The 15,683-nt window shown below is 43.9% G+C and overlaps 1 protein-coding gene across 1 annotated transcript in view; it reads left to right on the top strand.

The window, feature by feature from the left end:
* OBI1 (ORC ubiquitin ligase 1) overlaps positions 1-6,033 on the top strand; it is a 37,186-nt gene extending 31,153 nt beyond the window's left edge. Inside the window, exon 6 of the mRNA XM_054586635.1 lies at positions 4,073-6,033. Within this exon, the coding sequence (XP_054442610.1) occupies positions 4,073-5,582 (1,510 nt within the window). The 3' untranslated portion in view covers positions 5,583-6,033. The remainder of the gene's footprint in view (positions 1-4,072) is intronic.
* Positions 6,034-15,683: the final 9,650 nt, after the last annotated feature.

Here is a 15,683-nt window from a genome sequence, read left to right as displayed (position 1 = left end):
ACTGAAATTTGTGCATATGAGAACTGTGTCGAGCAAGGACATCAACATTGAAAATCTATAAGGCTAGATCACAAAAGCTGGTCCAGATCCAAAGATTGCTTTCCCTTTGTTTCTCAGTCACTTTAGCTAGCAGGTGAGACAAGATACGCAATCAAAGATGCAAGGGAGGCAGTGCCCCCCTCTCTCCTTGGGAGGATGGTTCTGAAGTTTGGTGTTCTCAGCAACCTGCTGCGCCTGCTGCGTTTTCCCTTTTGCTGGGGATGCCTTTAAGTACTAGAGAGGCAAAACAAATTACTTGTTTTCACAAGTAATTAATGGCAACATAGCATGAGGGATTAGTTCTTTTGATTCATTCTGGCATCTATTCTTTTACATTTGCTTTCTTCTGACCCCCTTCAAACATAATTTTGTTCCACCTGTGTGATGGGCGGTAAGTAAGTGTGGTCTTGGGAACTTCCCTTTGTTGGAGATGCCCTTAAAATAGTCACAGTGCCTCAAAGGTGAAACCAATAGGTCTTTCATTTCTCTTACTTCTAGAAGGGACAGGAACAATCTTGAACTTCAGTATCTTACTGAACAAGGGAGCCCTCAACCAGAATGTACACATCAGTGAACATTGCAAGAAGAAAAATCCTTTACGCTTCCCCTGGATTGTGATATCAGTTGCAGCTCCCGCATTGCTCTGCGATGTTTTCTCTAACATAATGAAGCCTTTGGCCATCATTGCTACTTGGGAAATCAAAGCCTTTTGGTCTCTAATGGAATGTTTATGAAAATACTCCATTTTGAAATTTGCTCAGGAAAAGGAAGTATGGTAAATGATGTTAGAAATCCCTCCGGCTTGCCTTGGCATTGATTCATTTACTGACATGTACTCTGGAAATAGTATCTGGAATTAGTGTGAAGAAGAGAGTATTAAAACCCAAAGTTAAATAAGCTCTTTTCCACATCGTCTTTTTCCTTGTGAGTTTAGCATCATATATGCATTCCTAGTTGTTTTTTTCTATATGATGAAGTAGATTGTTCTTTGCCAAATTTAATATAGACATCTAGGGTAAGCAAAAAATCCCTGCTACCTATATCAGGAGTCTCATCTATTTGCATTCTCTTGCTAAGGTGAAAGTGGAAGGTGTTTTGTTTTGTTTTGTTTTGTTTTGTTTTGGATGGAGCATTGTAGAATGGCAGGTGTGAAGTGAAAAAGAACTATTATGTATATGTGTATGCATATTATGTATATGTCATACTTGGTTGCTTTCCTTGCTGTCAGTTAAAAAAAATAGCGGTCAAATGTATGGAACATTTAGTTTGGTAATACAGTGACTCATAATACATGTAAAAGAGGTCCAAAGACCTTTGGCTTATCCTGTGGTGTTGGCCCTGTCTTTTTTTTTCTTTTTCTTTTCTTTTCTTAAAGCATTGATGTACTTTAGAATAAGAAAAAAGTAACATTCATTCATGAAATATTTAATGAGAGATTACTGTGTACCAGGAGTTGTTTTAGGGAGCTAGCAGTAAATATAAGATGGTTGGACGCCTTGCTTTCTTGGAGCTTATACTCTAATGGGGAAGAGAGAGACAGCAAACAAATAAATTACACAGACCAATTAATTAACTGATCAGTTCCATGGCTATCACTGTGCATTCCTGTTCATTTGTCCCTTAGTAGCATGGTAAAACTGATCACTCAAAGTATGATAGACTTGTAAAGTATTGAAATGGAATTTTGGGGACTTGAGGACAATGACCTTTTCGACAACAGCCAGCTCCATCAGCGACTTCTGCCTGCTGGTTCTCATATGCGCCCGTTGCTGTCCTCTCTCGTTAGTTCTCATGACACTTCAGCTTTCTTTTGGAAGTAACACAAAAAAATATAGTTAGGGCCATCATTTTGACTTCAACCCAGAACCATTTTTAAATTTCTTTAAAAAACACATAGGGGTAAATATAGCATCTTACAATGACATTATGTTTGAAATTCTAGGCTAAAGCCTGAAATAATAAGCTGCTAATATTTTGAGAAATGTTCCTTGTTTGTCACTAATCTTTTCTTATGTAAGCTTCTGAGTTCCCTATGGTAACAGACCTACTTTCTAAGTAACATTGCCTGATTTTAAATTGTTTGATATGTGTCATCTGAGGATAAAAATCACACTTAAGAAAAAACATTTTATCTTGGTAAGCAAATTTAAGGCTGTCACTTTCGCTATATGCATTAAATAAGCTGCTACACAGTTTTTCCATTTAAAAATACGTGGATTTTTTTATTATGCCAGAGTAATTACAATCAAGAACTTAAATTTTTTACTGAACTCACTAAAGAGCTTTGCCCACTTTTTAAAATTTTCTTTTAAATACAACTTATAAACTAAAATAGTATTCTTTTCATTTAACCAAATACTCATAGTCATAGTAGTAAATTTTGCCTTTGAAACAGGCTTGTTATTGTGGTTGCTTTTGTTTTTGCTATACCTATGGTGTTTTACTTTTTACTTTACTTTTTAGAGGTTGAAAGGAGTATGCTCTGAGAGTTCAGTTAATTGCAGAGAGTAGATCAATATTCAGCAACAAGTTTTTTAAGGCCCTTTCGAACCTTGAGATTTTGTGACTCTATACTTACTTTTGCCCCTGCCTTTTTCCTTTAGTGGTAAGAGCCACGATCATTTTGAGGGTGAGCTGGAGAGTGAATTGAGCTACAGTTTAGGAGGAGGTGATAGGCGTTGAGTGAGGGTCACAGAACATGTAGTAGTGACCAAGAGGTGCAGTTACTACTGGTTCCTTCCCTTTGGTAGTTTTTTTTTTAAATACTTAGTATATTTTATTAATTGTAGTTATTTTTGTTATTAGGGCAAAAAGAAAGAAAAAGATAGACCCAGAGGTAAAAACAATTTCAAGAAGTCACCTTCTCAAGAACCATCCCTCAAAGAAACAACCTCTGAATTCTTCATGGAGTAACATTTAATTAACCAAAGCAATGATTAAGAAAAGGACTTTTGTGGAGAGAAGTTATTTTTTATGGGTTTAGAATGCAAGGCTTAAGCTTATTGGCTCATAGAAGCAGTTTTCTGAAGATAAAATTTTCTTTGGTGGCCAGATGGAATGTAAGGGAGACATTTTACGTCCCTTAAAGCCGGAAGAGTCCGTCGATCTTTGTATCCCCAGCTCCAAATACTCCGCCAGCCCACACTAGGTACTCAAAAGTTGTTTTCTGAGCTGAACCCAATACCCATTCTTAAGGAAATATTGAAAACAAGATAATTCCAAGTAAAAGGAGTGAATTTTTGATGTGTTCTTTTTCAGCTACTCTCCAAAATGTTCCTTTTCAGAAAATGTGAAAATGTTTTTATGCGTAATATATTGGAACCACAAGCACTGACTTTATATTTCAAAGTTGGAGGAAACGAGATTGATGTTTCACATAATTGTAAAATGCCAAAAATAAGTAGAACTGAAATGAATTAAAGCCCAGTGTTCAGAAAGGCCAAGTAAAAGCTTCAGATCAAGAAGGGCTATAATTGAAAGGGTCCAAATAAGTATTTAAAACCATCCCTGCTGCAACTGCTAAGATTTCTGAATTTCAAATTGGCATTTTATGTTTGACAAGGTGACATTGTATAAGAAATGTATTATAAAACACTGCTGTACGATAGGAAAATGATTGAATGTAAATATTTCAAGATGTGGACCACTGTTCAAATGTTATCATAAATCTTCGCCATTTTTTTAGGGGATAACTCTTCATGCATATACGAGCTGAATTGATAGAGCTAGCTCTTAGAAGGGAAATCTTCAGCAAGTTTCTGCCTCTCTGGTACCACTGGTCTGATTTGGCCACAAAAGTATTCTATTAGATCCTTTGTCATTATTATCATGTGTTTATTATTAAATAAGTAAGAACCCCCCCCCCTTTTTTTTTGAAGTTGCTACATCTGGCATTGCTTTTGTCCCCTTTACTGAGCAGTCTGAAATAACACTTCAGTGAAATTAGAGAAGGCTGAAATTGCAATTCTTAAACTTTGGAAAGGAAAGAAAAAAGCTTGAACTGTTAGGTTAACTATTCTCCCATTCCTTGCAGGTTCGGAAGGTTTACAGTAGCTGCTCTTCAGTCCAAAGTAGAACAGTACGAACGTGAAACCAATCGCCTCAAGAAAGCCCTGGAACGAAGTGATAAGTATATAGAGGAACTAGAATCTCAAATTGCACAGCTAAAAAATTCAAGTGAAGAGAAAGAAGCTATGAATTCCATTTGCCAGAGAGCACTTTCTACAGATGGCAAGGGGAACAAAGGCAGCGAGGAGGATATACCGTCAAAAAATCAAGGTGATGGTGCCAGAAAGCCACTGGGCCCATCGGCCTCAAGTTCTCACCTGGCACAGCCTTCTAATAGTTCTGCCCGGCAGGAAAGCACCAGCAAAACAGAACTAAAATGTTCTAAGAACAAAGACCTATATCAAAAGCAGGTAGAAATGTTAGGCGTGACAGACACAAGTATGGATACTTATTTGGAAAGAGAATGGGGTGGTAAGCCAAGTGACTGTGCGCCCTACAAAGATGAACTTTATGACCTTCCAGCTCCTTGTACTCCTTTGTCCCTCAGTTGCCTTCAGCTCAATACTCCAGAAAATAGAGAGAGCTCTATAGTCAAAGCAGGAGGTTCCAAAAAGCACTCAAACCATCTCCGAAAATTGGTGTTTGACGATTTTTGTGATTCTCCAAATGTCTGTAGTAAAGATTTTTCAGAAGATGATAAAAGTGAAAACGAAAAGAAATCAGAGTGTTTTACTTCCCCAAAGACAGGGTTTTGGGATTGTTGTTCCACAAGCTATGCCCGAAGCTTGGATTTCGAAAGCTCAGAGGGGAACTCGATTGCACATTCTGTTGGAGAAATTTCTTCAAAACTGAGTGAGAAATCAGGCTCATGTTTATCCAAGAGGCTGAATTCTCTTCGCTCTTTTGAAATCAATCGGACAAGAACATCCAGCGAAGCCTCAATGGACGCAGCTTACCTTGACAAAATCTCTGAGCTGGATTCAATGATGTCTGAGTCAGACAATAGCAAGAGCCCTTGTAATAACGGTTTTAAGTCACTGGATTTGGATGGGTTATCAAAGTCATCTCAAGGCAGCGAATTTCTCGAGGAACCAGATAAAGTGGACGAAAGAACTAAGCCAAACCTTTCCAAAGGTTCTCTGGCTACTGATCAGTTAGAAAATGGAAATGAGTGGAAACCCTCTTCCTTTTTCCTCCTCTCTCCACCTGACCAAGAAATGAGTGAAGATTTTTCACTCCATCCTAGTTCTAACTCAGGAACTAATGAAATCAAACCCCCAAGCTGTTTGTTTCAGACTGAGTTTTCCCAAGGTGTTCTGTTAAGCAGTTCACATCAGCTATTTGAAGATCAAAGGTTTGGGTCATCTTTGTTTAAAATGTCCACAGAGATGCATGGTCTTCATAACCACCTGCAGTCTCCTTGGTCTACTTCTTTTGTGCCTGAAAAGAGAAACAAAAATGTGAATCAATCAACAAAAAGAAAAATCCAGAGCAGCCTTTCCAATGCCAGCCCATCAAAAGCAACTAAAAGTTGACTCAGTAGAAAGGTGTCATTTATGTTTTTGTCCTGAGCAGAGTATAAATGTTTAAAGTTACTTTTTTCCCCTTATAAAAGTTCTGTACGATCTTGAGTTGATAATCTTTAGTCAAGTGTCAAGGGAGAATATGGTGGATTAGCCTGCACTGGCCAGGAGTGTCCAACCCGCAGCCTGTGGGCTGCGTGCAGCCCAGGATGGCTGTGAATGCGCCCCAACACAAAATCATAAATTTACTTAAGACCTCTTTTTGCTCATTCAGTTTTCATTAGTGTTTTTGTGTTTAATGTATGGCCCAAGACAACTCTTCTTCCAGTGTGGCCCTGAGACACCAAAAGGTTGGACACCCCTTCCAGTGTATCCAGAATACTTTTGTTTATTCTGAAGAGTTTGTTCTATTGCATTTTCATTTGGGAATCTTTTTGACCAGAAGACAGGCAGAGGGTTTCTTTTCAATGAATACTATATGTATCTGGTTCAGATAGATTTTGTTTTGAATCTTGATTTATTCAATAACTATTAGATAGTAATGAGCCTCAGTTGTCTTCAGAACTAGGATTCCTTAAATAACACTGTAAGTGTTGTCTGCACACTGCCCATAACATGCTAGAGTTTCTTTAAAGCTATTCCTAGGGTGGACATTATTTTGTCTGCCCCCTTTTATTTATGTCGAGTAGTGATCTAACTTGCATGCAAGGCCATCATGGAGATACAGGACTGTAACCTTAGGCCAATATTCGCTGCTTCTTTGGTTTTATGTGTATGTTTGCATTTTTAATGTTCTATTTTGCTCAGTTTTTGTAAAAAAACATTTTTGCTGTTATGAAAGAATACATTTCTATATGAAAACATTGTTTTATGTCAGATAACTTCCATTTGCTCTTTTTTTGTGTGTGTAGTGAAAAATCAAAAATTGACTCTACTTTGGAAAGAAGACGTGGAGCATGTTGGGTTTGGAAGAGCCTAAACATGGTAGCTTAATCATTCTGGATATACATGTTCCAGATATACAAAGGCACTCACTCACAAGTTCTTGATCCACTTGTGTGGGTCTGCCAGGGAAGCCTTTTTGGAGTGATCGAATTCTTGTTTGCATGTTGCTGTTCTTTGTAAAAACTCTATGCATGATAGCATTCTTGCTTGCACTGTTTTTCTTACTAAAAAGAAGTTTCAATTGGATAATAGAATATCTTCTATGTAGGGCAAATTTTTTTTTCATGAAGACTACTGGGGTAAGAATAGGTAAGCTAAGCACAATTTTTAATTTACACCCTGAAAAAAAGTATGTTTATACCAAATATGTGTTTGGTATGCCTATATAGGCTTTTAAAAATGGTTTGTATGCTAATGACTTGTTTAGCTAATGTGCACTGAACATTTTACATTAATACCATACTGTTTTACATTAATACTGCATGCTTTTCTGTGTGAATTGAATAAAGGATGTCATAAGCACTGTAATCCTTGATGTCTCAGACGTTGAATTAGCCTGTGAAGACCAAACATACCATTTTTAATTGATCTAATAAGAGCTGACAAACTATGACTCATGGACCAAAAAGTAGGCCTGTGCCTGTTTTGGTGAATGACCTATGAACTAAAAAATGGGTCTATACACTTTTTAATGGTTTTAAATAATACTAGGAATATTTCATAACACAGGAAAATGAGAAGTAATGCAAACTTCATTGTTTCTGAATAGTCTTATTAGAATACAGCTACATATTTGTTTACATAGTGTCTGTGGCTGCTTTTGCACTGCAGTGGCAGAGCTAAATAGCTGCAACAGACCGTATGTCTCACAAAACCTAAAATACAGAAAAATTTGCTGATCCCTGTTATAATAGACTTGAAGGATTCAGGAAAACCATAAAAATATAACATCATTTTTATTTTTTGGAGAATCATGCCCTCTACTATTAAAGCCAAAATAAAATTTTTAAAAAACACAAAATTTTTTTTTGTTTCTTTATACATATTTTTCAATAAGTATTTGTGCATCTATTTCTCTTTCTGATATGTTAAAAGCTAATGGGTACTTTCAGAGATATTAGCAGTTTAAATATCTTTGACAACATTATACATTTGAAATTTTATTAAATCTAGAAATCTCAATTTTTTTCTGAATAGAATAAATTTGGAGGTAAGCTTTTTATTCTGTCTATAACTCTTCTGTACCATGAATGTGTTTTTAATCCAAATATACACTATGCCATGGAGTCCAGTGTGTACCCTGATTTGCTAATGCCTCTCTGGGGTGAGAGGGTCTATATGGGACCAGAGTATTTCCCAGCTGCTTCAGAAACACTGCTCCACCCTCCCCAAAATAGTACTTTGTAAATTAAATTAATCAAACCTGCAAATTTCTCAGTTGAAGGGAATAATCTGTGCAGGATTTTAATCACACATTCCCACTTGTTTTCTTTAGCATGATCTATATAATGACAAATACAGTGTTCTCACTTCTTAAAATACATCTTTTATATACACACACTAAAAAAAAAAGTCTTTTACTGAAACCAAGTACTTTGCTAACCTCTCTCTCATAACTCTCTTCGGATTCTAAGAGCCAAATATTATCCCCAGCTCACAAATGAGTGCATTGAGGATTTGTCATCACACAAGCAGCTGGAATGGGATAGAACAATTTTGGACCTGGGCCTCTTTCTATTTTATGCATGAGAGTCCACATTTGAATGAATGGATATGAAATTTCCAAGGATTCTTTTAAACATATTTTGGAAATATTAGCATGTTTCTTTTTCAAGTAGTATTTAATTACTGAATGGAAGCTCAGTGATGGGAGTGTGTGTGCCACTTTTTATAAGCATTCACATTAACTGACATTTAGATGGATTTAAAAATAGCACTAAGGCTATGTTAGCAAAAGATGCACTGGTGATAAAGGAAGCAGACACCAGTTCATGTCTTTATAAATAAAAACAGCATCTGTTGACTGCTCATCTTTCTAAAATGCTATGGCTGAAGACAATGTGACATGCTAAATTTTTTTGACATGCCCATTATTCATCTAATTTTTAAAGTCTTCATCCAGTCCAAAACAAGTCTCTCTACTGTTTTAATGGATCGAGACCAAAGTTCAAATGATAGACTTTAAGATTTATAGCCCCTTAATTTCAAATTTGCTTTGTTTTCCCGTCATCACTTCTGTATTTACGTCGGTTCGAAACAACGAAAGCTAACACTGAACAAGGGAAGAACTTTGGTCTTGAACCCTAAGATGCTTCAGGAACTTGTTTCCACATACGTAAATGGTTTCAGGTTTTCACAATAATACATGCACTGGATTTTTTTTTTTCCCTCTTGCTTTTGTCCCTGTTATTGATGTTGTAGAGAACATGGAACTGAGATTAACAGTTTAACTTTATTGAATGTGGCCTATTAGATTAGAAGGGTTTCCCAAAGCCTCCTAAGAAGGTCTTTCATTCCTATTTGTGGGAGTCCTAAAACCCAGCCTCTGCCTATCATGAGGTAACCTGATCCTTCTAATAATACTTGGCAGAGAGGAAACCTTTTAAGCAATGATCTCAGAGTGCATAGTGAACATTTATTGCCTAATTCTCGGAACCCCACTCTGAGTGAGGAAGCATCTATTAAATGCAGATTTCTTTTAAGAATTCAGCTGGAACTCAGGCTAGGGTGATTTTCAGTTTTATATGAGAGACAGTCTATGAAGCTCCACTTCTTGACAGACAATAGATTTCTAGGTCTGCTGTGTTTTAACAGGGAGCAGACCTCCACTAATAAATGTTTGTTGGATTAACCAAGTGTGTAGAAGCATGGGGAACGAGAGTTCAGTGCAGAAGAGGACATCTCTTTTGCGTGTTCGCTGTGCTGGATGGGGCGCCTGTTCATGCTACTCTTAGAAGAGGTGCAGAAGGAACCATTCCCTAAGGTCAGGATTCCAGGTTGGAAAAGGTTTCCAGATGCTCCAGCCTGAGCTTGCAAGTTTCTTTGCCCCGCCTCCGCTCTCTGAGCATCCCCTGGGACTCCCGGCTCGCCCTCGCTGCTAGAGCCGGCGGCCTGATGGCGAGACAGTGACTCCCTGGGCGCTGGAGGGATCGGGAGGTGGCAAGACCGGCCCATCATCTGTCCATTAAGCTGGGGCTTGGCGCTCAGGAGGCCGGAAGGCACGACCTGCCTCACTCACAGGGTCATCTTTGTGCTGGGGTGGGGGTTGGGGAGAGCGGGTGAGGTCTGGCCCGCCGGCCGGGGCTCTGAGCTGCTTTTCTTCCCTAAGGTTCCAGCGGACCCAGCCTTCCCGGACTCCCGCGGCCAGCGCCGCTCCCCTCCTCCGCCCCACTAGCCTGCCCGGAGCCGAGACCCGCCCGGTGCCCCTCCGGCCGGAGTTTCCAGCATTTTCGAGGGGGCTCTCCGTTGGTCCCGCCCAGCCCCCACCGGAAGAAACGTCTGACTCTGCGGTTTCTTTTCATTTTATTACCACTCACGAACCTGGCGATTAAGACGCCAAACCAACAAAGAGTTTTCTTTCCACCTTAACCTTGCTCACAATCCTTTAACAAATTAATTAATCCTAATGAATTAACACTTCATTTATTTAAACGCGCTACAGTCCATGAATTAAATTTTCATGCAGTGATTAAAGGCTGTTAAAATATGCATGATTTCGTTAAAATTTTATAATAAATCAGGGCAATGTGTTACATGACAAGGCAACTATTTCCCAGTCCCTCGCAAGGGGCTTTGATTTGTGCGGGCGGCGGGAGGAGGGGCGGCTGGCGGCGGCGCCGGAGAGCCTCGGAGCCGGGCGGCAGGACCAGCTCCGCACTCAGGCGTTGGGACTAGCGGCTTCGCGCTTTCCTCCGCGGCTTCAGGACCCTTTGGGGGATCCTACTGCTGCAGGCAGGGCTGAGCCTGCGGAGGGCGACGAAGCCCACCTCTCGGTCCCGGCAACTGCCCTCCTGGGGCGGGGTGGGCGGTGGGAGGTGGTGCTGGGGGTCCTCTGCTGTTTATTTGCGCCAGCGGAGCTCCCTCCAACCAAGGCGCGCTTGCGCCCGGGTCGCAGCGGCGGGAGGGGGCTCCCTGGGGAAAGGGAAGACGACAAAACTTCGATCACGTCGCGAGGGGTCACGGCGGGGGTGTCTGTTGTAGAGTTGGTTTGTTCGTTGTTATTCCCGGGGACCTCGAAGCCCATTCTCTGACCAGCGCGCTCTAGCAGTGTGGAAGGAGCCTGGTCCGGGCCGGGGCGGCTCCGCTCCTCTTGGGACCTAAACCACAAGGGCCTGTGGCCATATATTTAGTGCTAGATCAGTGCTCGCTGGGACAACCAAACTGGGCAACTAGCCGGCGGGGGAGGCGTGCCTCTATTAGGCTAGAGCTATCGTTGTCTTGTTGTCTCCCGTTGGACTTTCACAAGGTGGGTGGGTCTCAAGCACACGGAGAGGTGAGGCTGGAGATTTATGCAGGGGTGGGCAATAGGTGTGTGCTGGGATGGGCAATAGTGCAGTTGTGAGTACGCGAACCAGTTTATTCTTGTGTTATTATTTATTCATTATTGTACTATTTTCCATACCAACGACTGTAAACCTACTTTTGCCCATCTCGGCACACAGATTTCTACACATGTGGCGCCAAGAGTGATAATGCCTCGCAGTGAACTTTACTGGGACTCATCATTCGTGTTGCAAGGACATCAGTCAGGGAGTTGCAGTTGAATTAAAAGGACCGAAGAAAGACAAGAGTGTTTTTTTCACCTGCTGGAACCCAATCTGAATGTGGGGCTGAGTCTTACAGGAGATCACCCCCTCTTCGCCCCAATAACTCATCCCCCACCCCCGAGTTTGGGGGCAGACAGGGACTAGGGGCTCTGTGAAGGGCGAGAAGGGCGGGGTAGAAAGGAAGGAGAGCGGCCTCCAGGAAATCTCTGAGCCCCAGCCTGCAAGAGCGTGACTCCAGACGCGCGCCTTGGGCTGAGCTGGGCCCTGCGGGTGGCAGAAGATAGGGCCACTGTCCGAGCTGGAGAGTGTGGGCGCTGCCGCCTTGCGGGCTGTGTAAGGAGGTCCGAGGGCCCCTTGCATGGTCGGCGAGGGGCCCAGTCTTTTCGCCGAGGGAGGGACTGGGCCGGAGTGCAGGAAGGGTGGCGCCAAGAGAGACCAAGGATCAAAACAGCCCAGGCGACCCGGAGTCGAAACGAAAGTACCGCCCAGTCCCTCCTCTATCTCATCCTCGGACGCGGAGTCCCAGCAGGTGCGCGCGGGGACCGCCCTAGCGCAGCCCCTCTTCCGAGAACTGAGCCCCCTTCTCCGCAGGCTGGCTCCTTCCTGCCCTCCCCTTCCCAGTGTCTAACACAGCCAAGCCTCTTCTGAAGCCTGCTGACTCTGGACTGTAGGGGCTTCCACCGCACGCGGGGAAAACCTAGTTTCAACCTGGGCAAACTGCCGGAGGGGAACCCGGCGTCGCGAGTCTGGGGCGTGCAGGTAGCGGATCCTAAGTCCAGCGCTAACTTTCCCCTAGTCCCTTTGGAAGAGGAAAGGCAGATGGAGCAAGCAGCAGCTGTCAGGGACGCTCTCCGGAACACACGTGTGTGTGTGTGTGTGTGTGTGTGTGTGTGTGTGTGTGTGTGTGGAGGTAGAATGGTCAAAGGCGAAGAGACTTCACCCCCAACAGTGCGGGCCCTTGCGCAGCGCCTCTGTCGCTAGTCCTCACTACAAGCAACGAATGTCGGCTCCCTGAGCTTGGTAAAGAGGCTCTGCCAAAGGAAATGTTAAGTGGGCCTGCCAAAGGAGAAAATTAATTAATGAGGGAAAGAAATGTGTCTCTGATCCAGATGATAGACTCCCTATCCCTGGGGGGCGAGGGGGGGTGGAAATTCCTTGGAAATCAATAGCTGTGCATTCATTATCCCCCTCTTGATAAAATGCAAAGCCATGAGTTAGGGGAGAGGGGAATCTGTGTTGGTCATTAAACAAGAAAAAGGAGGGGGGAAAACCTGCCCAGGAATCTATGCCAAGGCTCAGACCCCATGTGGGCATCATTAGTACAGTCAGGGGCCAACTAGTTGCCGCACTTGCCAAACTGGGAAAACAAAGCAGTGACATATTGGTGGGCTGAGCCCTGGTCCAGCACCCTTTCCTTTCACTGCCTTGGGGTCCAATAGGGAAAGGCTTAATGACTAAGGTCCAAGGAACTGCCATCGGACCACCACAGTGCCCCACCCCCCAGCCTGGGGCTCAAGCCCTGCAGGGATATGGCAGAATAATTCCCCACGCATCATCCCCACCCCTCCCTGCTCTTCCCCACAGCTCCCTACTGCGCCTGTCACACCGCACCGGAAACACCTCCTCCCCAATAGCTGCCCCACAGACACTGCCACCTCTGGAAGGACAGGTCGCCATATTTTATACCTCATTTTATCTCCAGTGTCTTGCCATGGCCCACAGGCTGATGCTCAGCATGCATTTGAGGGAGAAGGGTAAGGTAGAAAGTAAATGAGGGAAGGGTGAAATAATTGACTTTCACAAGAGAACTTGCTGGAATTAAGATTTGCAGCTCTGTGTGAGGAGAGCACACCCCTCTGGTCCAGTCTCCATCTCCTTTTTTAGGGCAAAAGGAGACCCCTTCAGAGATTTTCCTGCTTGTCCTCAGCCCTTTAGACTTGGCGCGTAGAACTCTCTCTGGCTTTGCCCCTGGCCCTCCCCATCTGCCTTCTCTTCCTTCCTACACAAGTGCATTGTTTTAGGGAGCAGTTTTACTCATCACAAGTACCTTGCTAAGCATCACGATGAACACAGATGTGCCCTAAATGGACTTCCAATCAATGAGTTGGGGAGTGGGCTGAAAACTGGACGGATAACCCTCATATTTCTAGCCCCAGAAAAAGCGAGATATTGTGGGCAAAAGGTCTGACCCCACCGCAAGGTAAGAAGGGATCCGATGTCCAATAAACTAAAAGTGGAGTCTCCACCAAGTCAGTAAATTCCTGACCTTAAGCCAGGTGCCTCCCCGCATGGTTCACTGGTGCCTTCCAAGAGGTGGAAGGTAAACCACGATGAGCTTCGGGTACTCTGGGATTCGCCTCGCGCGCCGGAGGTCCACATGGGCCCAAATCTGTGCTGTTTGCATTTCTGGCCCCCTGCACTCTTCAGGGTTCCTAAAGGCCAGCCTTTCCCTTGGGCGTGGGGGGTGCGGTGCACAGTATGCAGGCGCTCGCTCGCCCGCCCTCAGCGGGGCCCTTCCTTCTCCCGAGGGAGAGCTCAGGGAACTGCCGCGAAGGGTGTCAGGAAGGATTAGATTGAGCCTGGGCACTCGCTGCAAAGACTGCGTAGGACTCACTCGCTCCCTCCAGCGATGTCCTGCTCGTCGTCCATTCCTCGTAGAGATAAAGTTGCATTTAGCACTCCCAGGGGACCGCGTAATGGATGGCAACGCGGCTCCTTCTCGCACCAGCAAATGAACATCCCTCTTACTCCTCTCTCCGGCTGCAGGGGGTGGGGGTGGGGGCTAGAGAGAAAAGAAAAGAAAGGAAGGAAAAGGCATCATGACGCCTGTGGGCTCCTCTTGGAATTTGAGTAGTGAGTGGGTACGCTAAATACACAGGCGTTTGTCCAAAAGAAAAGAGAAAATAAACGCCAAGGCAAATTTAGGTTTATAGGAATGAGACCCTCTCTTTGGTGGAGATGCAGATCCCTCTGGTGTGGGGGAGGCCAGAAAAATTATCTATCTGATCTCTGCCTCCCATAAGCAGCTCCTCGCCGCTCTCCAGCTCTCTCGCCCCAGATGCGATAACATCTGGGCTGTTATTATCACCGGGCCAGCGCTGCATCCCTGGGGGCTCCGGCATCTGAACTGTGGTCCCCGGGGAGGCCCTTGATCTGCCCCACCACTTGAGGGTCATGTAATAGGATGGGTAATTGATTTATTCTTCTCCTTAGGTTTTGATTTTACACTAACAAAAATAAATACTGTAAAAGCTGGACCAAAGCTTGGGCCTGTTGTTTCAAATTGGTTTGAATAAATATGTTAATCACGCTTTTCTATAAACTGGGTTAATCCTGTCTCCATATGAAGAAAATTATATGTATGGCAAAGAAGCCAAAACGATAGAAGGAACAGAAAGTTCTCTTTTCAACATCTTATTCCCCTTTCTCTGAAGCGATTTCCTTTTCCTCGAGTTTCCAGGATAAAGTGTGTGTGTCTGTGTGTGTGTGTGTGTGCGCGCGCGCGTGCGCGCGCGCGCTGAGGAGAGGAAAGGATCCCAACTACACCCTGTTAACTATTTTTCCTTTTGTTTCCTAGAAGTCTCAGATCACCCGGAGCTCGTTTGAAATCTGGGTTTGTACTCAGTTAAAGGAGACAAACAATAAGAGAAATGCACAATTTCATTTTAACAGCCATTCCCGAGTAGAAGCACACGCTCCTTTTGGCTCCTAAGTGGCTGTCACTGTCGGTGCCTGACACAGTTATAGTCACAAAAACAACAGCAACAAAGTATGCGGAGGAAATTAAATTATATGGAAATCAATAGCGTCTGACTGCTTCAAACAAATGTCTGTCACTGCGATTATTCTTTAGGAACATGTTTATAAACCTTGAAAGAAACAGGCTCTTGCAGCAAAAGACAGCACCTTCTGCATTTCTGTGTTGTTATTTATACTGTATACAGAGGAATGCGCGGGCATAATTGAACATACAAATGCCCAGCTGTATACATTATATAACAGCTTGTTAGACATCCCGGGGAGGAGGTGTGCCAAAGTAATGCGCATATATTCAGGGCTTGCGCTGAGGGGGGGGGGGGGGGGGGGGCGGTAGTTGAGAGAAAAGGGGACACCACGGAGCTGCGTGCGAACATCTTGCCTTTCTCTCCTTAAAAGGTGCCAACCCTCAGACAATAGCCGGCCCTTTTGATCTTTTCAGACCCGCGGTGGGAAAGGGGAGGCGTGCAGTGCGCATGCCCTGTCAGCTACAGGTGCATCACCTGCGCTGTCCTTGCTGGTGGTCACTATAAGAGCGGCTCCCACGCGCCCGCCGCTGCTGGGCGAGCGCGCGCGCGCGCAGTCGCTCGGCGCCGCCGAGCGGGAGAGCGCGCGTCACACAGACGAAGACAACTGATGCCTGTCA

The sequence above is a fragment of the Pteronotus mesoamericanus genome, unplaced genomic scaffold, assembly GCF_021234165.1.
Source record: "Pteronotus mesoamericanus isolate MK-2021 breed Mesoamerican mustached bat unplaced genomic scaffold, CSHL_Meso_final contig_94, whole genome shotgun sequence".
NCBI lineage: Eukaryota > Metazoa > Chordata > Mammalia > Chiroptera > Mormoopidae > Pteronotus > Pteronotus mesoamericanus.
The sequence above is the reverse complement of the archived record's forward strand: the minus strand, read 5'-3'. Positions and strand labels throughout refer to the sequence as shown.